At 32.5% G+C, this 23219-nt stretch overlaps 3 protein-coding genes across 7 annotated transcripts; 2 read left to right on the plus strand and 1 right to left on the minus strand.

Annotated features, from left to right (window-relative positions):
- The first annotated feature begins 8007 nt into the window (after positions 1–8007).
- On the plus strand, positions 8008–11571 carry LOC100305683 (uncharacterized). Of its 3 annotated transcripts, none has more exons than XM_014763470.3 (5): positions 8011–8370; positions 9752–9793; positions 9869–9956; positions 10873–10954; positions 11137–11571. In XM_014763470.3, exons 1-5 carry the CDS (start codon positions 8220–8222, stop codon positions 11335–11337), a joined length of 564 nt encoding a protein of 187 aa, XP_014618956.1. In that variant the 5' UTR covers positions 8011–8219; the 3' UTR covers positions 11338–11571.
- Positions 11572–12668: 1097 nt separating this feature from the next.
- LOC100788089 (transcription initiation factor IIE subunit beta-like) lies at positions 12669–15899 on the minus strand. Its single transcript, NM_001253940.2, has 4 exons — positions 15344–15899; positions 14815–14946; positions 14594–14710; positions 12669–13560 (listed from the first exon to the last, which is right to left on the minus strand). The coding sequence occupies exons 1-4, from the start codon at positions 15530–15532 to the stop codon at positions 13225–13227; spliced, it is 774 nt and encodes a 257-aa protein (NP_001240869.1). The 5' UTR covers positions 15533–15899; the 3' UTR covers positions 12669–13224.
- A 299-nt stretch (positions 15900–16198) lies between these two features.
- On the plus strand, positions 16199–21635 carry LOC102669254 (methyl-CpG-binding domain-containing protein 13). 3 transcript variants are annotated; one of them, XM_026124353.2, is made up of 7 exons: positions 16199–16501; positions 17611–19000; positions 19116–19210; positions 20038–20160; positions 20475–20570; positions 20727–20822; positions 21364–21635. In XM_026124353.2, exons 3-7 carry the CDS (start codon positions 19193–19195, stop codon positions 21520–21522), a joined length of 492 nt encoding a protein of 163 aa, XP_025980138.1. In that variant the 5' UTR covers positions 16199–16501; positions 17611–19000; positions 19116–19192; the 3' UTR covers positions 21523–21635. The 3 variants fall into 3 exon arrangements, 2 of the variants coding, with proteins under 2 accessions (XP_025980138.1, XP_014619264.1); XM_014763778.3 differs by having other exon boundaries at positions 20475–20561; XR_005887068.1 differs by having other exon boundaries at positions 16201–16501; positions 20482–20561.
- The last annotated feature ends 1584 nt before the right edge of the window (positions 21636–23219 follow it).

A 23219-nucleotide genomic window follows, 5' to 3' on the forward strand; every position in this document is an offset into this window, starting at 1 on the left:
AACAAAGTAGAAGCGGGTAGTGAAGCTTGGATAGGTGAATGGTGCTGGTGAAGTGAGGTAGGAGTAGGAGTTGCTTTCGTTGGGATCTTAATTTACTTGGCTTTAAAGCTGGAAATGCGCAAGGTGTAAGGTTACTAGAAAACTTCGAGTCAATAACTGAAGTCGATCTCCACGCACGAGTCCAATTTCAAAGCGTGCATCCGCAGTCACTACTCAAGCAACATATATATACTTTACAAACAAAGTACACCATACCATAAACTCTTGTTGTATTCCCAATTGGAAAAAGAAAAAAGCAGAGACGGTGTCGTCTACTTGAGTCACAATTCAGAACCAAAACGAAACGACCTTTAAATTGCTCAACTGCCAAACCAAACCACATTTATGTCCCAATCCTCAATTTAGCATAACAGAATAGAGTTCCCCACTCTGGTTGGTGGCCTGGCCTCTCTCAATTCGTGAACACACTGAAAATGAAAATAATAAAGCCGATGCAAGTACAAGTTATTCATACGTGGACCTCGAGTGTTTGTCTCTTCTTCTGGCCAACAATTTCATGCGTCTGCTGTTTTTGTTTCCCAACCAGCTGAATTCTGGCTTTGTGCCCGATGGAATGCAACGCATGCGCTTCATATATAGTGGAAGAGGCTACTTTCTTATAATGTGACCAAACAAACTTCCAATTTCAATTGGGACAACCTTAAGTCATTAACTATCGATAAATCACATGACATGACACATTTCAATAAATGAAATACTAAAAGGAGAAGATTCACTTTTGAGGAACTATAAGAATACGTTATCTTATTTTTTGGTACTAAAAACATATTTAACTTTTATTATTATTATTTTGAATGTTTATTGCTTAAATTAGCCGTTAAATTTCACAGCATATATTCTATTAAAGCAAAATCATAGCATCTATTGACTGCTCCGGTTAGTTTTTATTTATTTATTTATCTATTTTATCATTTTTTTTTCCGGAACCCATATTTTTGTTAGTTATTCGTGGCTAACTGCATATATGCGGGCTGTTTTGTATCAACAATTTGACAAGGTACCCAAGTGTATTTCAAATGTCTAATTCAGCAAGTACCAAAGCAGCAACTTGTTTTCGTGATTAGCTAGCTAGGTTCAAAGATATACAATTCAACATATATGGTAATTAGAAAAGACTTAATAGGAGACATAGGTCAATCTTTTGAGACAAAAGTGTGAGCCATAAAGATGTTAGATGCTAGCTTACAATGATTTGTTTATTTTGCGGAGAATCATTGCGCGCGGGCTGCAGGTTGGTCCCGTTGCATATTTTCTACGAGAATGAAGCGTAATCTGCTTTGTTCATCATGATTCCCACTTTTGAGCTTTATAACAAAATCCCATTTGATATTTTATCTGTTCACTAATTCGCATCTTAACTCTAAATTAGCATTTAGCTCCACCAAATAAAAAAGGGAAACCTTTTTAGGCTTATTATTAGCAAGTAATCTTCAGAAAAAAAAATAAACAAAGAAATTAAAGGAAGGGCTGAAATAGGATATATGGTTTTGCAGTTTCCACCAAACTGCATTACTACGTAGGAACTAATTGGACATGTAAACTAATTCTGACAAAGATTAAGAATTTGCCAGTTGCTTAACTGATGCAAGCTCCATTGGAGCTTGTAGGCCTAGAATCTTCTTCATCAATGGATTCCTTTGCTTCTTGGAAGATAAATGGCAGCGGAATGGAGAAGGAAGAGAGAGAGGAGACGCCACTTCAAGGAGAAGATAAGTCTAGAAGAAGCTCACCACCATAGGAGGCCATGGATAAGAGCTTGGAGGAAGAAGGAGATGAATGAAGGGAGGGGGAGAGAAGAGCACGAAATTTTGTGCTCAAAAAGAGCTCTGAAATCTGAAGTTAATATTCAAATGATCAAAGTTGAAAAAAAATACACACACATGACCTCTATTTATAGCCTAAGTGTCACACAAAATTGGAGGGAAATTCAAATTTCACTTGAATTTGAAATTGAATTTGTGGAGCCAAACTTTGGAGCCAAAATTTCACTAATTATGATTAGTGAATTTTAGTTATGGTTCAGCCCACTAATCCAAGATCAATTACAAGATTCTCCACTAAGTGTGCTTAGGTGTCATGAGGCATGAAAAGCATGAAGGACATGCACAAAGTGTGACTATATGATGTGGCAATGGGGTGTAGTAAGCAAATGCTCACCTCCCCCTCTAAAATTTAATTGGATTGGGCTTCTACCAATTCAATTAAATTTATTTCCAACTACACACATCAAATATCCACTTAGTGCATGTGAAATTACAAAACTACCCCTAATACAAAAACTAGTCTAGGTGCCCAAAAATACAAGGGCTGAAAAATCCTATATTTCTAGGGTACCCTACCTACAATATGGAGTCCTATATACAAGGACCAAATATAATGACATCCTAGTCTAATATGTACAAAGATAATTGGACCCAACCTTGGCCCATGGGCTCAGAAATCTACCCTAAGGTTCATGAGAACCCTAGGGCCTTCTTCAGCAGCTCTAGCCCAATCTTCTTGGAGCCTCTTGCTCATGGTTCTAGTGATTGGTCCCTTCCTAGGGAGGATTGCATCATTAACATTGTTCAGTTTTGTCGTACGTGTGGATAATATGCCTCGCTTAACCATCATGTCAGGGAAGGTATATTCACAACAATTCACTAGTGCATTTACAGATTGAATGGAATAAGCACAACAATCCAAGTAAACCACTGACAAAAATGTAGCAACCTGCTGCTAACAAGTGTTAAAGCAATTTCTTCGCTGTCATAAGAGAACGCAGAATCATATTCTGTAAAATGCGAAACTTTGGTTTTATCACATGCCAAAGTTAATTTGATTATTTTTGGGATCCTTTCCTTCCACATCAAGAATTTCAACTTCTAAAATAATATTGCCTATCCACTCGAGCGGTTAAACTGTGAAAATTAGGTAAACAACTTCCAAATCTGAATACTGAACTATATATATCACTAATATATACATGTGCACATAAATTCATAAACACTAACCCAATTTTTGCGCCTCCTCTAATGATACTTAATTACTATTAAATTTTTTGGTCCCGTGCAACTTTTCCAATTTAATTAATCTCTAAAAGGGAAAAACATAATAACCTGGTAGTGGCATTTATGAGGAAACAAAAATATCCATCTATCAATATATCTCCTAGAAGTAACTGGCTATCTCTGTTTCTTTGATTTACTGTTGTGAATGCTCTCGTGAATATGGTTTTTAGTTTAGGCTTTTCACTTTAACCCTTTCAGTAACGTGACTACAATGGGATAAAATGAAATTTTCCACGTATTTACTCAATCAAGCAGCCTAGGAAATTAAAAAAAAAAAATATCATTAGTTTCATTTTCCTCCAAATTAAAACTTCACTTTCAAACACATTTTAAGAACATATAGTAGAAACTAATATTGACAAATGCTAAACACCATATGGCGCCCAAAAGAGAATGACCGAAAGAAAGAATAGATGCAAAGATACGTGTGCCAATCCAGTGTAAAAAAGTGAAGACAAAGAAAAGGGAATGAAAGATAAAGGGAAAGAAGAAGAAAAAATGAAAAAGAAAAACATCACATTATTTAGCCACAAAGTTATAAAGAATTCACGTGACGAAAGAAATCCTATGTCTTTGTTTACTTTAATTAATATTTATTTTTAGGGGTTACATCTAAATTCTCCATCTCATCACGCATTGAAAGAGGATGATACAAGGGCCGGATTGAGGCAAGAAATTCATATTCAACTCACAGATGTTAGCAAGATGTACTTATAGGTATTTTGTAAATAAATACACTACCATGGCTTCAATTTTTATTTCCAAATAGTATGGTCTATACGTGGTAAGTGGTCAAACATAGACTAATCACATATAGAACTTCATGTCGGATTATTAGGGTGGTCCATCGGCCTAAACAAGACAGGTATGTGCAAAAATGGGTCATTAGTTTGGGAGTAAGATATTTGGGTACAATTCTAAAGAAAGAAGCCTGGATATGCGGAAAACTTCATTTTCTTTTTTTTCTTTCTTTGAATCAATCTTTTTCGAAGTACAGTCAGGACACTTAAACGTTATGAGCACATCTCTTGATGATAATTTGAACATTAGTTTACCACATACCGTTATAAGTCACACCTTATCCCATATTATTGACCACAAAGGACACTAGAAAAGCTGGGAGTGAACTTAGTAAAACAATGAGGTGGAAGTAACAAAGCCCATAAGTTATAACTGGGCTCCCTTTTCCAAACATTATGTTGAGGCCAGGACCAGTTTATCTGTTTGTACCCAAGACTAAAAAGCGGCATAAGGACCTATAAGAAAATACAAGAAAAAAACCTACTACTGGGCAATATGCATGCTAGAAATGTTCCTGACCAAAATAAAAAGGCTCAATTGTCTCAAAAAATAGGGGAGGGGGGCAAGTTGATTAATTAACTGGTAAACCCTTCTTTTTGCACTCAACAATTAGTTGCTTTTTTTTTTTTACACAAATCCTGTAACCCGTTAACACATTAGATTAGTAAATCAAGTTAGCACATTTAAATCATTAGCATGTATTACATTATCACTAAAAAGAGGTTATCATATTAGTCAATTGTACACATTAAGCATCATATCCATAAGGAAGACTAGTCAAACCCCAAAACCTACACGAATAATTATTCTCATCTAAATTATAACCTTAAATGTAAAAAGGGTAATCTTAAACCTCTTATATGTTATCATCACCCCAAATTATTATCAAGGAACACATAAAATTAATAATAAATCATGATAATTTTTTTTATGACTTGAAAATAATATATAAAAAATAAGGGATGCATACATAATTTGAGGTGGAGGTAACAATATAATAATAGTATAATTACATGTAACAAAAATAAAAATAATTTTTTTAAGGTAATGAATAAAGATTCAGATTTAGAATATAAGATTCATTTCGAGTTTTTAAATGAAGATATTATTAATATTTTCAGGTCGCTTAGTTTATTCCTTTATCAAATAGTAAATTCCGAAACTTGTTTATATAATCCACTGACATTCTAAACGTTTCCAAATTTTAATAAAGATAATTCTAAAATAACTTTCACCTAATCTTCTTTTGTATCTCAACATTTTAGCTATTTCTTTCTCAACATGTAATTGCTTATTAATATGTTTTTTTTGGCAGTACAATGCTATTATATTTGATAATAAGTGAGAAATTTTACAGTATTAAATTACTCAATGATGGACCCTAAAATATTTTAGAATTAAAAAAAACTAAATAAGTGAAAATTGATACAAGTAATGACATATTCAAGTATACAGGATGTATTCATTCCTTTATAATATATTAGTATTTTAATAAATTAAATTAGGCTTAAATATATGTTTAAAATTTCTAATAAAGATAAATTTTGAGTCTCTAATAAAAGCTTTAATATATCAAGAACTCAAAATAATAAAAAAATTATTAAGAACCTAAAATAAAATTTAATTATTTATCAGAAACTTTAAATATAATTAAGTATCAATTTAATATCAATTGAAAAAACATTTAACAAAACTGATTATGATAATTTTAAAAAATAATTTTGTATTTTGAAAAACTTGAAGATATATTTAAATAAGATTATAATTTATTTTTAAGAGTTATTTTCTTAAAAAATATTTTAGAGCTAAATAGTAAATACAGATTGAGTCGGAAAAAGTCAAAAGTTATAAAACCTGATAACGATGCAGCTAATCAGACTAATTAAGCATAACACTCAATTCAAACAACACAGTTCTTAGTCGGTTAATAAGATAACATAATCAAATTGCCGCCTGTTGATTGATTGGACGAGTGGACAACATGTGTGATCCCAACAACAGATGGATCAGAAATCTTCCAAAGCTTATTATGGTATCAATCAAATATGGTGAAGAAATTCATAATGATATGGACTCAAAGTCAAAGTTAAATACATCGAATAAGTTTAGATCCATTCACACTGCATTCCAGGATAGAATAGAAGTAACAATGAAACAATAAGCCATGGTTGCTTGCTTGAGGCTATACGTGCTATACATCTGAATTTTGGAAAAGGTGGATTATGATTGATTACAACGTGCCAAGATTAAGTTGTATTGTTGGGTTCATATTTCATAAGCTGCTGCGAATGGTAGCTTATTGCTATGTTCCTCTCAGATACTATTTTTTCTATTATATCGAATAGATTTTTTTTTTCTCTAAAGAGTAGAGTAGTTAAAGTTAGTCAAATTTTCATAATATAATTTAGGATAAAATTAAATAAGTATTGCCTCTCAAATTGTTTTGTGATATTAGATTTAGTTTTTATAAAAATTTAACATATTTTTAGTCTTTGCATTTATCAAAAGTAATAGATTTTAGTTCTTCGTCACGGATAGTGAAATACATGTTTATAGGTAATTAAAAATGTATTAATTTTTTAAAGGGATTAAAATCAACATTCCAAAAAAAAATTTACAGTAACATTCCAAAATATTTCAAGAGAGGAAAATCACATTTTATCATATAATTTATTTAGCTTACTAAAAACAGTATTAACTACGCTCCATGTGTCATGTCCAAATTCCAGAATAAAGGATTTCCTGAATTTTTTAACTTTTTGCGCCATGCTGTCGCATCAAAGTTCAAAAGCTCAAGAGTATATAATAAGCTTCTGGACATGGCCAAGCCCAACGCATGCCTTGATGGAGAATTTTAGTATTAGATTTGACGATTATAAATTAATAAATAAAAATTTTATATTAAGGATTAATGACATTAAATCAAAATACCTTTTAAGATTCTTTGTATTCAAATTACTAATCGTTAGATTTTTAATTATGAATCGAGTAACATGATCATAATAGTTAATTCTTTCGAATATGAACAATTTTCTTATATTAGTATAACAATTTATGATTACAGTGGTACACTTATAATGAGACCATATATATATATATATATATATATATATATATATATATATATATATATATATATATATAAAGGAGACATAGATAAAGGAAGAAGTTATAGATAGATGAAAAAGTTATGGAAAGGAAAAGATGTAATAGGAAGATTAGTCTACTAAAAAGAAAAAATATGGACAACATACATTTTTTGTAAAAATCGAGAATCATATGTGTAACATAGTTAACATAATGAATGTTACATGCTCACCTATTTATAAAAAATATATAAATAATTAGTATTTGAACATGTGTCTGTTATCTTTAATCGATTTCTTCAAATCTGGTTACTTGTAGTACATTATTTTCGTTCAATCTTTTTTTATCGTCATTTAACCGTCAATTTTATTGTTCGAATTCATTCATTCTCAATTTATTTTTCTTTTGAATCACATTTTCCGGTAATTATAGTTGATCATTCTCCTTATAAATATCAAATTGACTAATATATATTTCGATTATTTCTTTTTTTACATATCTTTTAATAATTATATATTATCAATATTAATCACCGGCTACCCCTTTTAACAACAAGAATCTTATATCGAAAGAAATTTCAAATTATCATATCAAAAATAATATTCAAACACTCCCAACACTATTTGAATCTCAGGAATTTAAATTTCTTTCTTTCTACAATATATTTTCCAATGGAACTCAAATAAATTTTGAAGAATGAAATAATTGTTAACACCACAACTAGGCATGATTTTATTAATTTCTTTTCATCTCTTTTCGTTGCATGATCCATGTTATCTAATATGATATTTTCTCTTCTCTTTTTATATTTTTTTCTTATATTATAAAATTAATTTATGAGTAGTGTTAGCCATTAAAAAATGAACCATGGAATGCATTTCATGAGCTTAAGCCCGTTGTGCTGAAAAAAACGAGGGAAAAAATTGCAAATGAATGGTAGACATGATAACATCATATAGCATAGGTGCTAACTATTACTGAACATAACAATGCAATGCCGTGAATATCCGCACATCTTTGTTTGGGCCCAACTTGAAACTTCGCCGCTCCCTTACGTTATTGTGCAAGGCGAGGCCACCCTGTCACAACTTTGTTATTTACAAATTTCAACGAGGAGCAACTTTTGTCTATGTTCTATTCTATGCTACTATATATTAAACTTTTAAACAGTCCCAATATTCATTCATTCTTTCCATAACCGAACCTTTGCTATTGTCTGCCATGGGAGAAGAAGTGTCCTACAAAACCGAACCAGAGTCAGAGCTACACTCTGTTCCCCAAGAGCATAATTCCTCTGCTCAGGAAAAAGAATTGGAGAAACCTGAACCTCCAAACGACAAGGTCACTCCTCCTTCTCCAGTTGCTGCTCAAGGTGAGTCTCTCACTCCTTTTTTCAGATCAAAGTTGATCTTGCAAGGGAAATTAAAATATGAATGTTTTAGTAAACTTGACAAAATGAGATATAGTAGTGAAGAAAGAAGAGAAGGGAGAAGTGATGAGTTCGAATTCCGAATAACAAAAATTAATAATATTAACAACAAATATTTATCGATAAAAAAAATCATGCATGACTTTTTCTTTTCTGGTTATTCAAATTGTAAAGAACAGCATCTTGCTAATGTTTTCATAAACTCTATTTGGTGATTATCAGGTATATTGAAAATCAAAATTGACGATCATGAAAATTTCTCTTTTGTCTCTTTTCTTTCTGGCCTTTTCTCTTTATACGTGTTTGATTCCTAGTTAGTAAAAGTTTGGAAAATAATTGCTTTGATTCAGAAATCGTATTTGCATATACTTCTTTTCATGTTTAGTAGTTTTTCATTGCATGTTATATATTTCTTTGTTATTCGAAACCAAATTCTTCAGTCATCACTTATGTTTATAAAACAGAGGTTCCTCTGTTTCTTTTCATTTATAACTTTGATTTTATTTGGTTTGATTTTTTTTCTTCCTCTTTTGGTACATGTTTGAGCATGTTTATACTTTCTGCTTTTGGTTGCCACATAAGCTTTTTTTCCCCCTCGGAATTAACTTCAAGGTTTCTTTGGCGTTTCCAATCCTACGATAAAGGCTGTTAATTATTGCTTTCAAGGGATCGTAACTCTATTTATCTTTTTAGAGTATTCTAAAGTCTGAAGTTGGAAAATTAAAAAGAACTTAAAGGCTAATTTATGTATCGGCATATTTTCTATTTCCTTCGATAGTTGGGATTTATGTATTGACATATTCTATTTCCTCTGATGGTTGGGATTAGCTAATGTAACATTTCTGGTTGACTTTTTCAAACAGCACATATTTACTTCGTCTATTTTTCGGCCAGCTTGTTTAAATTTAAATTTAGTAATTTTAAAATAAATCCTTATTTAATAAGCAGATATAGTTTGTTTCTCAAAATAAATAAATGCATAATTATTTTATGCAAAAAACAGTTTAAACAAACAGATAAGAAAAATACAAAACTGCTTATTTTATTAAAATAAACATTTTAAAAAAAAATTTAAACAAATTCATCCTCATAGCTTTTATTATATTCTATGATATGTGTATGGTAATTTAAATAATTAGATTAAACCATAAAACTAATATATATAGATCTTTTAAACAACGTGAATGAATTCGACTGATATTTTAGGCAATATAATTGCTACACTTACCTAAATGGAGAATATTTTGCATTAGGCACGCAAGAATTTGTATACTCTATGCTACTTCTATTCACTTTCTCTTTCATTTTTTCATAGAGGTTGCAGATCATGCTAGTAAAAAGGATACAGAGGAGTCAGTCGACAAAGGTCATTCTCTGATAAATAAGTTAAAGTTATTGAAAGTTCAAGAGAAACGTAACATTTTCCATATTGTTTTACCAGATGCTATGCTTGCAAAAGTTTTAACGGAGAAAAGATTGGCTTTAATCAAAGCATGGGAAGAAAGTGAAAAGACAAAAGCAGAGAACAGGCAAGTGCTCATATGATAGTTTGTTAAATACCCTAGGAATATAAACCATTTCTGTTTTACAGATTTACTTTCCGGATCTACACTTGACAACTCCATTTTTAAGTATGATAAATCTTGATGTATCTAACATAACACTGCTTGTTGCTAATCCAAGTCAAAGATTAAAGACTCTTTTATCGACTAATGAAAGATCCAACTGTTTTAATTCTCATACCAATTTGAAAGAAAAAGAAATTTTATATTAATGATTGTGTATTTATCATCACTAATTATAGGGTAAAGCTTAGGCCTAAGAAAGGAAACATAGAAATAACAGTAATAGGAAAACAGATATCTCATGATTCTCTTACATATATCCCATGATATTCTCAAGTACTTTTTGACCTCCAAAAATATCTATGATATTCATTCATTAGGAATTGTAAAGATTAAAGATTCTTTCTTTTTGCTCATTATTCAGAAACATGTTTCTCAAGAAAATGTTGGTTTACCATTTTGACATGTAGTTTGAAGTTATTTAGTTCCATTGTTAATTGCAATTCTTTGTCATTGAGAAGGGCGCCCACAAATAAGTTAATTCTGGGGGTATCTCTCTTTAAATTTATGGAATTATTTAACTTCAAGTCTTCTCACATGTTGGAAAGAAGTAACATGGTTCTCTGTTAGTTTAGTGCCTTGTGAGATTTCTTTGGTATTTACATGACTTTGAAGTGTGGAATGGACCTCACAAGATGAAACTGTTAACTATAATGTATACATGAAAACTTTCCCATTTAGTTGGCTGTAATTTTGATCAAGATACCTAGGTTTTAGTCTTGTACGAGTGTCAATATTAGATGCTGGTTAAAATCTCCAATTACGTTTTACATTATCAATACTGAAAACTGAGTTTGATGAAAGTGAAATTGCCACACAGGGCATACAAGAAGCACTCTGCTGTTGGATTGTGGGAGGATAGCAAGAAAGCATCCGTAGAGGCACAACTCAAGAAAATTGAGGTGATTAACTATTAAACTCGAAGGTTTTCTGCGTGAACACTGTGATTGTTAGCTAGCCATGACAATTGGCAAGAGAATTGGATCTTCTTTGTGTCACCAGACTTATGTTCAATTAATGCATCAATATGATTGGTTTTATAAATTAGCTGTATGTTACTTTAAAAAAGAAATTCTTTTATCAGGAAAGCATGGAAAAAAAGAAGGCCGAATATGTTGAAAAAATGAAGAATAAAATTGCTGAAATCCACCGGTTAGCAGAAGAGAAAAAAGCAATTGTTGAGGCTCAGAAAAGGGAAGAATTTATCGACCTAGAGGAGACTGCTTCAAAGTTTCGTAGCCGTGGAGATGTGCCAAGGAAATTTTTTGCATGCTTTGGTGGCTAAGCTTTTACATGAATATCGGGGACCAAATTCTCGCTGGATTTGTTATATGTTGTTACATATACATTTAAATTTTGCTTGGTGTGTTGTTTTTTCCTATATGCTATTTGAATCAAATCTCAACAGTTGATTTGAAGTGCACAAATTTCTGTATAAATAAGTGAAGAAATTTTGTCTACATACTTATAATTGTTCTATATTGACTATTAAAAAAATGACTAGCAACATATTTTTTAACATATTCTTTTAAGCACATTTTAATTTTTTGTTTGATAATATGTTGTTAACACTTCTCATTACTATAACTATTCTCTTGCCTTCCAAACTTTATCTTTAAATAATTGCATTTATTTAATCATATAACTATTTTTAAAATTTTATTTTTTATTTCTTTCCTAGGAGCTTCACTTGTGTCGTTGCATGATTTCTTTAAGGACACTTCAATTCCATTACTTTCACTCAAGTTCCCCATTGATTGAGTGAGTGGTGGCTTTTTGTTAGAGACATTCCCGCAGAAAGCGCTTTGTATTTCATAATCCATGATAGAAGGAGAAGGAACATGCTTTTGTTCTTTGGGGACATGTTGATATCTTGATGAAGGGAAATTATACGCCCGTGACTTCAAATGTTACTTCATTTTTTAGAATGTTTCCTGTCCCATTGCATGGATAATTGGAAAGTTTAGTTCATACCATATTTGGACTGTTGTCAATCTCTGAACATCCTCAATTTGGTTCACTAATAACTAATAAACTTTACTGAAGTAAATTCCACTCCACTCTCTTGATGTTTCCTTAAAAGACAGTGTCACCCTAAACTTGTTCCGAAAATACACTTCACTCTTCGATCAACGAAAAATGAAAGTATACTTCTCTCCATTTGGCTTAGTGACAGAGAACACTGGTAGAACACTCCAGGTTTTCATTGGTCCAAACTCTCTATAATAAATAAACAGATTTTATGGCATACATACTAGTGCATTTCTTACCAATTCGTAAGCGAAGCACTTAAGCGCGCACCACTGCAAGTCTGCAATACCTTTTCATTTTTAGCCATTTAAGAAAACATATATACCGCAATTAACAGCTGCAATTAATCCTCCTAAACTACTGCAGTATTAACTATTAAGCATGAGTTACGCAACTGAACGAGAGTCTGAATGAAGAGATGGAAACTACTTGCAAACGATTTGAAGGACGAGGCTTTTGTAAAGGACCAAGTCCAATGGTTTGAGAAGTGACGTAGTTGGCTAGAACAATGACTGTAGTTGCTGAAATAGTTGATAATAATTGATATATTTGACGGGGGAAAAGTGCTGGAGCAAATGAAACAGCTGCTTAAAACGAAAATTTCTTATAAAATGGTAAAGTATCACTTTTGCTACATAATAGATCATTTTTGTGTACTAAAAGGTGAAAATGAGTCAAACTTCAGGGATGCAATATGCATTTGACTCTTTATATGTATATAAAAAGTAGCAATAGGTCATAACATTCTATTTGAGCAATAAACCCCAAATGATGAACCTCATAAATATTTTTGACTCAGCAAATTGATCGTGTGTTTGCTAACATTGACATGGTTCTCCATCTGCCCTTTTTGTTTAGTCTTTAGTTTAGAAAAACCATCTGAAGATGGACTCGGGCCATCCTTCCCATTTTGCTTTAGAATCGTGTAGAAGCCTAGATATAACGAATGACCTGAATTTGCAATGGCCACCGTTACCATCCAATTGGGTACCCATCCAAAACCAGAAGCAGTATGCTAATACAATAAAAAGGCCATATCCATCTGAACGATGAAGACTTTCTAACCACATGCTTTATGTCAACAAATGAGCTATGTGAATTCATTCACCAATTGCCACGAGTTCCTTAAGTCAGGAATTGTTTACTTTAAGTTCTGAAAAAGCTCCGGAAGATGGGCATTAGTCAGCTTGGTCCTCTTAGTGATTTCATTCTTCTTCTTCTTAGGTTTAGGCTTGGATGAAATGCCTTCCATTTGCGCTGCACTCCTCCTCTTTGCAGTGTTGGTAGCAGGTTTCATTCCATTTTTTTGTAGATCCCTCTCTATGTCAATCATATCACGAGGCAATTCAATCCCCCGAAAAAGCTGTTTTAGGTCATCATCCACCTTAATGGGAACTTTAGGATCATTTGGGTAGGCAATGTCCTCCTGTGAGTCAAAGTTGGATAACAGCCAAATCTCCCTTGCAGCTTTCAAAGCCTAGAAATCAATAAATTTATAAGGTCTTCTTCCAAGAGAAACCAATTATTAAACTAAATTTTGACTCTTCACTACCTCGAAAAATAATCACCTCTCACCACAACAAGTCATCTGAGCATTAGATGTTGCAGATCAAATTTGTTAAGTAGTTCTATTCTTTAGCATATTTCAATAAAAACATACTAAAACAGTTTACTCTTGTATTAACATCTCAGTATCATGCAAACCTCTATGCAGAGATACAAAGAGAATGATCTTTCAAAAACAACAACAAAACAAAGAAGGCAAGTGAAGAAAACAGAAAGACTAAAAACTGCGAAAGTGCTAACTGTGAACCATATTTGAACACTCTATCTTTCAACCATTCCATTACTTTCAAATTAAGATACATAAATTTGAAGTATGAAAAGTAGACACAACCTTTGAACATATTTTGGTCTCTTAAAGTTATATTGACCTAGCATAACTTCATGTAAATTTTAAGGTTTGTGTAAATTAGAAAGAACAATACTTTGAATAACTGCATGAAAAATCCAAAACTTTCAAGTATAAATTTTAAAATAAATGAAGAAACAAATAAGATAAACTATTTAGAATGTCCTTGAAAGCACGAATAAAGGGTGCTATATACACTTGGACTTGCACCCTTTCTTGAAAGAGCCAAGATCACATGTAGGCATAACTAGTTTTTAAACTAATTTTTATTTATACTGTTTTTTTTTTGTCCCCTGAAACATTTGATTCTTATATCCATCCCTGGTATTGCCAAATAACATTTGATTAGTTGAGCTTCTGTCACAGGTATAGTGATTAGTGATTTTAGCACACATGATACTTCCAAAAATTCACCATGCACAGGAAGAAATCAAATCTGCAAGATATCAATAGTTACTCAATGAGCCGAAGGCAATACCGGAGATTGGGAGTTGAACAATGAACATACATCTATAATCAAAATTCCACCAATGTTACTGAAAAATGAATGCAAAGAAATCTTTTCACGCAAAAGAATTAACTGACAAAAACAATTTACCTGCAAGTCTTCCATCACAGTTGGGTAAGAATCTTTTAGGTCAACAACAGCAATGCCCTCTGGAAACTTACGTACCAGGAAAAGCAGCTGATTTTTGTCCCTAACGTCATGCTTCGACTATAGACCAAAAGCAATGCCAAAGTCACAAACCAAACTAGGAGCATAAAAATGAACACATGAAGGTGTACGTACAGTACACATATGCCTCCATAAAAGGTTACCTTGTAAGAGAATCTTTCCCCATCATATTTTACTTTTGGGTTTTTCCTCATACTCTCAAAAACATCTTTATTAGCTCTCATGTCCACGTAACATGCTTCATTTATTTGCTCTATCGTTAAAGCCTTTCGGGTCTGTAAAGCAAACACTAAGCATCAATACACTCACTAGCCACAATTCAGAATGATCGTCAGGAACAAAATTACTTATAGAAGGCCCAAAGCGAAGCATATATTATGTACATCATGTTTTTCCTAATCAGCAACATAATATTAAAACTAAGCCTTTTTTTTTTCTTTTATGGAAACCACATTTATCTTTCCCCAGAGGTTCTGAGTATAACCAAGCTATATACTCATCACTCAAACTTGAGACTACTGATTAAGTTAGAACATCTTCATACCAATTGATCCATGCCCTCGACATTACAATAACTCAATAAGCATTCGTAAACCATAACACAAGGATTGGTGATAATATATAAACCATAATAAATAAAGCATAACACAAGAATTATTATATTATATATACCTCAAATAGGAGATCAATAACACGCTTCATCTGAGCCCCAACAGGGGCTTTGCGTATGCTATTAACATGCTGAAGTCTTTCAGTATCGTTAGAGAATTTGATGGGAGCTGGAGTTCTTCCATATTGTGAAGCAGAGGCACTCTTCTCTGGCTGCCTCTTAAACCTGTTTTGCTTTTCCTGAAACGCCATCTGATATATATAAAAATAAATAAAAATCGCAGCACAAGGTTTTACTCTGAGATTTGCAAATCGATCAACACCGCTAATATTTTGTTTTATCTATTATTCTTTTCCTATTATTTGGGGAAAATGCATAATCCAATATATTATCTCATTGTTCCTCGATCCAAATTGGAAAAGGGATCGAAGAGATGGTTTTGAATTTGGTAAAGTAAAAAAGGAAGATTGAACAGATGCAGCAATCGCAGCGAAATGGAATTGGATGTTGTGAGGGAGAAAGAGGAGATGACCGTGACAGACAGAATAAATCTCTCCAGAAAAGTGAAACAACGCGGACACACAAACAAGACTACTTTTTATTTCATTTTCGGCACATGCGTCTGCGTACGCACCGTCATACCCCTAAATACGGTTTGTTTTTTTTTTAAAAAAAAAGCAAAGTATTTTTTTCTATTTTTGTAAAAAGGTGGGCCAAGAGCCCATTGAAGGTTTTTATATTAAATTAAGGCTTATTAAATATGTTTTAGTCAAGTTGCTATTTTTAATCTGCTTTGTTACTAATGCCCTGAGAGAGTGTATTAGTAATAAAAGAGAGTAAAAATAGTAACTTCCAAAAAAATTACTCCCTAATGGTAATAGAGCCCAGGTACACCTGTTGGCGGCACAAAGAGGCTATTCACATTGGCACGAACCAACCCTGAAGTTGTTGTAACAGTTGGATCAAAACAATTCGTTTTTGTTTAAGAAAAAAAATAGAAAAGAACATTTTTGACAGTACGAGTGATACTAAATATTTTAGAGTCACTGTAGATGTACCTTTTTTTATCGTCTAAATTAGTTAATCTCTTTGACACTCAATAATGAATTGTTGACGAGCATTCTCCGATCCGAGACACTCAACTCTCAAGTCTGAAGATACTCGCTACTCAGAGTTGAATTGTTGACGAGCATTCTCCGATCCAGAATCGATGGATTTGGGTAACTAATTACTTGCTTCCAGCGACCTGATTTTGAATTTTCATTTAGCATTCGATTTTGTTCTCTGGTTCTTCTCAGCAGAATGAAAATCTTCTTCTCTTACTTGCTCGCTATAGCATCATGGTATGATACATCATACATGTTCTTAAGTTGTAATGAATTTTCAAATATATATATAGAGAGAGGGGTTAAGTATAGTTATAGAAACTGCTTACTCTTAGGTATGGGAGAGAGAGAGAGAGAACGAAACATAGTTACAGAAACTGCTTACTCTCTTGCTGCTATGGATAAAGACGTATTTTATGAGCTGAGATGAAAAACAAATAACATGGATCTTATGATTGTACGATCTGGATGAGGAGCTCAACCTCCACGATCAGCATCCTCTTAATGTTTTGGTTATTTTGTGTTTTGTGGTTAATGCCTAGTAATAATTTGTTTTGAGCAGTGTTTTGTAGAGATAAAGTGCATCAGATGAACAAAAACTTGTTTTTACTAATGTAATTGTTGTGTCTGGCTCTATTATCTATTTTATTTCTCATTGTCTCTACTTGTGGCCACTCTCGACTTGTGCAATTTTTTTTATTTAATCTTGCATTTGGTGGGGAATCTGTTTCGAACACTGCTCTCTGTATTGTATGTGAAATTACTTTCTGAACAAAATAGTAGGGAACATTGGACAATGATATAAACATATTAAGGTATCTGTTTCATAACCTCATCTATTTAATGTGTCTCTATGTTCAGATGCCACTTGATTGTATTTTATCCAATCTTCCTTCTCTACTGCTTTTTAGTAATATGACAGCCTTTTTCGTTTCAGAAAATGTAATACTGGATGGTAACTACTATCTTGTATTGGAGGAAAAGTCACACCTTCCAATACATGTGCTGATATTGTGTCCTCCTTGGTAAAATGAACCAAGTTAGAGTAAATTTTTTAGGTTTTGTGTGATAATTGCTTAAGATACTTAATTTGTGAATGAATTTAGGGGCAATTTTCTCATTTTTCTTCTTAATTGGAGTCTTGTTAACCTCAATTTAATCTAGTTGTATAAAGTTTTAACTTTTTAGTTAGTTATCTTAGTATTTCTAATCCCTTTTTGTAGAAATGGAGGTTGAAGTTGGAAGGGAAATTTGGAGCAAAAGCTTCAAGTGTGCAAGGAAATGCATTAAAGATAGTTGCTAAGCCTGAATTTCAGGCTAAGCTAAAATTCAGACAGAGAGCAAAAGATTCAAGCCTGGCTAAGCAAGAACTGGTGGCTGAGGAAGAGTTCTGTTGTGTTCATTTGAGATCTGTGTACTTTGGCTAAGCCAAAGTTTATGGCTAACCACTGATTAAAAAAAAAATTATGGCTAAGCGAAGATTATTGCCAAAAATGGAAAATTTTCTGATATATTTAAAGTGGATGTCTATTTAGTATACATTATCTCTCCATATTTTTCTCTTGTACGGAGGCATGAAGTTCCCACTATTCCTTTGGAGAGAAGTTTTTCCCTTGGCTCCTCCTCTCCATTTCTCTTCCACCTTTCATGTATTTTGGAGTTACTCATGGCTATGAGTAGCTAAGTTCCTCCATTGTTGGGGTTAGATGTAACCTTACTCAAACTCTCTTGTACCCCTTGGTATATATATATTCAGTTGTTTGTGTTTAATGTTAGTATTTTGTTTCTTTGTTTAATGCTTGTTGTGGAATGGCCAAGCATGACATGATTTTAGGACATGACTGTTGTTGGAAAATGCCTTCATTGTCTAGAGCTGAAACAAAATACTCAATGAATTTGATGTCTAGGAATGGAGCTTAGTTCATTGGTTATCTTGTGTCACTAAGCTTAAAGCTAGTTCCTTTCTTAAGTTGTTGAGGGATCAAGACTTAATAAAGAAACTAAGACTCTTTTCATCTAAGGGATTAGAGCTAAGAAGGCATTTATTGACTGATTTTAACATTGAAATGCAAATGGAATATGTATTGCACGTTAAAGCTAGAAGAGAGTAGAGTTTGGTGAAGTTTAACTGCGGCAATACCTTTGTTATCGGTTAAATCTTCTATTTTCAACTTTGTTTTTATTATAAAACCACAAAAAGATCATTTTAACCTTGCTTATGCACTTGTTCTGTTTTAATCTTTACAAAATCGACTAAAGTTAGTGTTTTTAGCGCTTTCTTGTGATATTCGTTAGCTTAAGTTGATATTTACATGAAAATTGCTAATATTGCGCAAGTCTCTAAGGAAACGATACTTGAATTTTCCATTTTACTACTTGTACAATTTGGTACACTTGCCAAAGAGATAACATAGGAGAGGAAATAACTTGTAATAAATAATGGAAACAAAGAAGAAATTTTGGGCTTTGACAGCTGACACAAATTAGAAACTAAGCTGAAAGATTCTCTTAAATAACATCACCTTCCTTCTGAAAATGGGAAAACCCTGAGACGAGAAGTCTGAAGCAACCAATTGACATATCAGCAGCAGCACAATAGGCAATTCTAAACAGGTGAGTGCATAGTTTTATATATTTATTTATTTAGTTTTTGAATGTTGTTTTCCTCATTTTAGCTAAATTATTATCACTTACCACTTGTTTGATGTTTGACAATTTTGGGCTGTAGAGAAATCAAATGAACACCCTGAATGGTTACCTGATGACTGGAATGTGGACTTCAGAACTCGAAAAAGTGGTGCAAATATGGGTCATGGGTATAAGGTGCTAGACAAAGCCTCTTTAAGTAATGATGTGAATATTACTGTTACAGAGCTTGGCAATTTTAATTAAGCCATCTTCTATCTTTTTGTGTGTATGTTCTTGTTCTTCCATAAATGTCAGCTTGCTGTTAGTTAGGAGATAACCCTGCTTGCAATAGATGATTGCCAGTATAAATCTATAACCTGTATCACTCCTCAGGCATCCAAATTTGAAACACAAATAAATATTTCCGTACAAGCTTCTGTAGTGGAATTCTTGGAAATCTGAATCATGATATTAGCAGGCAGTCCAAGGGACCTTTAGCTAAATGCTCAATACTTCGGTTGTTCATGGCAGGAACATCACAGGGTCACCCACAAATATGTATAGAATATGTACTTGATTTGTAATTTCAAGTGTGGCTATTGGCATGTGGGTCGACTGTAATTTTTTCTCCTGATCTGTCTGGCTTTTGAACTGTTGTCTTGTATTGGTTTGAGCTGTTTTTTTTTAGACATATATTTCAAGACTATATTCAAAATATTTATAACAGTTATGTTCATTGGTAAAACTGTAAAAACTATACTCTTCAGTTAATGTGAACATGTGATTCTGTACCTCCTGGTAGTTTATTTTCCCTTGATCTGTCGTTACAGTATTAAATATTTTGCATATTAATGACATAACTGTAACATGGCTTTATCCTTTGTTTTGTACTTTCATTCTCCTCTATTATTAACTATTTTTAAAATGGTAAAGTAAAAATTATTATTAAAATATCTGGATGAGTGTGTTGTTATGTATTTGTTGGTTTCAGTTAATAATGCATCTTGTCGTACTTGTTGCAGTGTTACATTGCTCCAAGTGGACACAAATTCTACTCCAAACCAGAGGTGTTACGATATCTCGATACTGTAAACATAAACAGCAACAGCCACACTTCCAAGAAGGAAAAGATATGCAAAAGCAATGTTTGTGTCTCTATATCTCTCATCTCTAGTTTTCTTTTCATTCTTCTTTTGTTGTAAACTTTATTATCAAACTGGCAGCTTCCATTTTTTTTCTTGTTGTCACTTGTCATCCATTATACTAGCAAGGTAACTAAGGATCGAGTAAAAAGATTATAAATGTATCACATCTTTTAAAAATATTGTTCATGAAATTAATTATTGGATAAATTTCTATTGAGTTTATTGCATATAATTAGAACTTCGAACTTATGAGTTATCTTGATAAAATTGTTTTTCAATATGCAGTTTTTATAGTATTGGAAATGTTATTTTAGGATACAGTTGAGAAGTCCACCATAGAGGATTTACCACCTGGTCAGATTAAAGAAGTCAAGATTAGGAAGGGCAGTAACGACAACAGGGTAGATCCAGTATTTTACCTTTTCAAAATATTGTTAATGAAATTGATTATTGAATGAATTTTTATTTAGTCCATTGAATACTACTAGAACTTGGAAGTTATGAATTATCTTGATAAAATTGTTTTCCAACATGCAGTTTTTATAGTTTTGGAAATGTTATTTTAGGATGTGGTTGAGAAGTCTCCAGTGGAGGATTTACCACCTGGGTGGATAACAGAAGCCAAGGTTAGGAAGGGTGATACTGGCAATAGGAAAGATATGGTATGAAATTTCATTTATATTTGATAGATATATGCTTTGCTGCCACTCTCCACCTAAAAGGGGAACTTTCAATAGAGTTTGCTAATATACTCCTATTTGTGTTTTATAAAGAGTATGTTACCAAGTTATAACTTGAATTTCTTAAAATAATCCTAGAAAACTAACGGGAGTATATTAGCACCCACTGAGACTAGTATACTTCTATTTGCTTTTAGATGGAGTATTTTGGGAAATTACAATTTGGACATGTTAAAATACTCCTAAAGGTGTAGCGTGCTAACATACTCCTAAAAAACAAGTGGGAGTATATTAACTGCCCCCTTTTGATACAATTGAAATATAAAAAAATGGATTTCTGTAAAATCTAGTTTTATTTTAATTATATTTCTCCTTTTGGGAGGTGGATAGCAAATCGTATTATCCAGTTTGGTTGTTTGGTTTATTACATCATAGTGTAATGTACTGCATTTGATAGTTTTCCAAATGTCTAGTACTTGTATATATATATATAATTATTATGATTGTGTTATACTTGCAACAGTTTTATATAGATCCAGTGAGTGGATATGTATTTCGCTCCAAGAAGGATGCACTGCGCTATGTTAAGTCTGGAGATATAAGTACGTGTGTACTTAAACCATATAAAAAACTAATCCAAGATGAAGACAAAATAACTGTAAGGATTCTCTGCTTAATATGAATTACTTTCTTACAGTGGTAGCTTTTATTAAGTATGTTTAATTTCCATTTGTTCTAACTGTTAACTGTTAGAAGATTAATAAAAAAAAAAACTGTCAATCACATTGGATTTAAGACTTGTTTTGGATACAATCTAAAGAATCTATTCCCCTGCAAAAATAAATAAGTTTGAGTTCTTTTAAAAATTGTGATAACTACATTTTTTATTGCAATTTCAATTTCTATATTCAATTTAACATGTGCTGTACATGGCTATTACGCTTGCAGTTTCTATACTATCTTTAAGTGGGTTATCATTCTGTTGATATGTAATGGATACTGGTTAAGAATACAGAGATTAACTGAAAGAAGGGAAATTTTGTTAAAGTTCCTCCTCCAACTCTGGATCATTGGTATCCATTCCAGGGTCAACAAGAGCAAGAATGATAAAAATGATGTCTTCCCTAGGAATTTGAGAGCTTACTCTCTCCCACCCAAAACAATATGACTACCTAACTAGCTTCCCTTACATTCTCTACCTTTATTTACAGCAAGCTAACTATTAGAACGTGGGTTTGGGTCTAACTCAACCCCAAAATCTAACTCATAAGATAAGAGTTGTGCTCCACTTATATACTCTATTTTGATCTTATCTCTAGCCGATGTGTGACCTTAGTTTTTCTCAACACTAACTGATTAACCAAACTAACAGCTTTCCCAACACTTCCCTACTATCAGGGTTATAAAAAAAATATGATTTGAGTCCAAGTTCGGCCGAAAGGAATTAACCATGAACTGGGCCTAAAAGAAGTCGTTTGTGAGTTTGGCGAGGGGGAATGACCACAAGCCTGACCATAAAAGCTCGGCCCAAAGGAGTCAACCACAAGTCTAGACAACCACCCCCCCTGATGATGAAATATGATGTGATACAAGCAATAAACTAAGTGCAAACTGTATTAATATATAGTCTCCCTTCCACGCCAAAAAAGCATCCTCGTTCTCATTCATTGAATTCAAAGTTCCAAACATCTAGAGACAATTGTAACCCTAAGCAATCCACACTAGTCTTCTTGAACCCTTATGATAGATACCTATCATTAAAAAAAAAGTTAATTCGAAAATGATATACCCCAACCATAGCCAAACATCATAAATTGGTAATCGCTCCAAGAGCAAATGAGGACAATATTGCAATTTTCACCATCTTTGAGCCCACGTCTCGAGCCCATTCATTTGATTCGGACAGACACCATGCGAGGTCATGTGTTTTTAGGGTATCATCCAACAATGAAAGAATTGTCCCGTTCAAAATAATATATAATATTGTTTGGTAGTTACTTCTATTACGATTACGGTACATCCTCTCCATTTATTAATTTTCATGATCCGGCTGCTTCTTTATACAACTGTTAAGTTTTTTAAACCTCACTTGATAATTAAATGTATTCTATTTATAAGATATATTAAATTAAAGCAATAGGATGTGACTCAAAAGGATCTGCTCTTAATTATTCTAACACAAAACACATTCAAATCCATAATTACTATTTATCATATAATTAGATAAAATGTAACTATTAAAAGATAAGGGAAATTATTAAGTTGTTATAATTTTCGACAAAGTACTCATATCTGTAGAAAAAAAACGAGAGCATAATACTAATGTAATTTTTCTCTATAAATTAAAAAGTATTAATCTCACGTTATTGATTTAAAATA

The sequence above is a fragment of the Glycine max genome, chromosome 11, assembly GCF_000004515.6.
Source record: "Glycine max cultivar Williams 82 chromosome 11, Glycine_max_v4.0, whole genome shotgun sequence".
NCBI classification, from domain to species: Eukaryota; Viridiplantae; Streptophyta; class Magnoliopsida; order Fabales; family Fabaceae; genus Glycine; species Glycine max.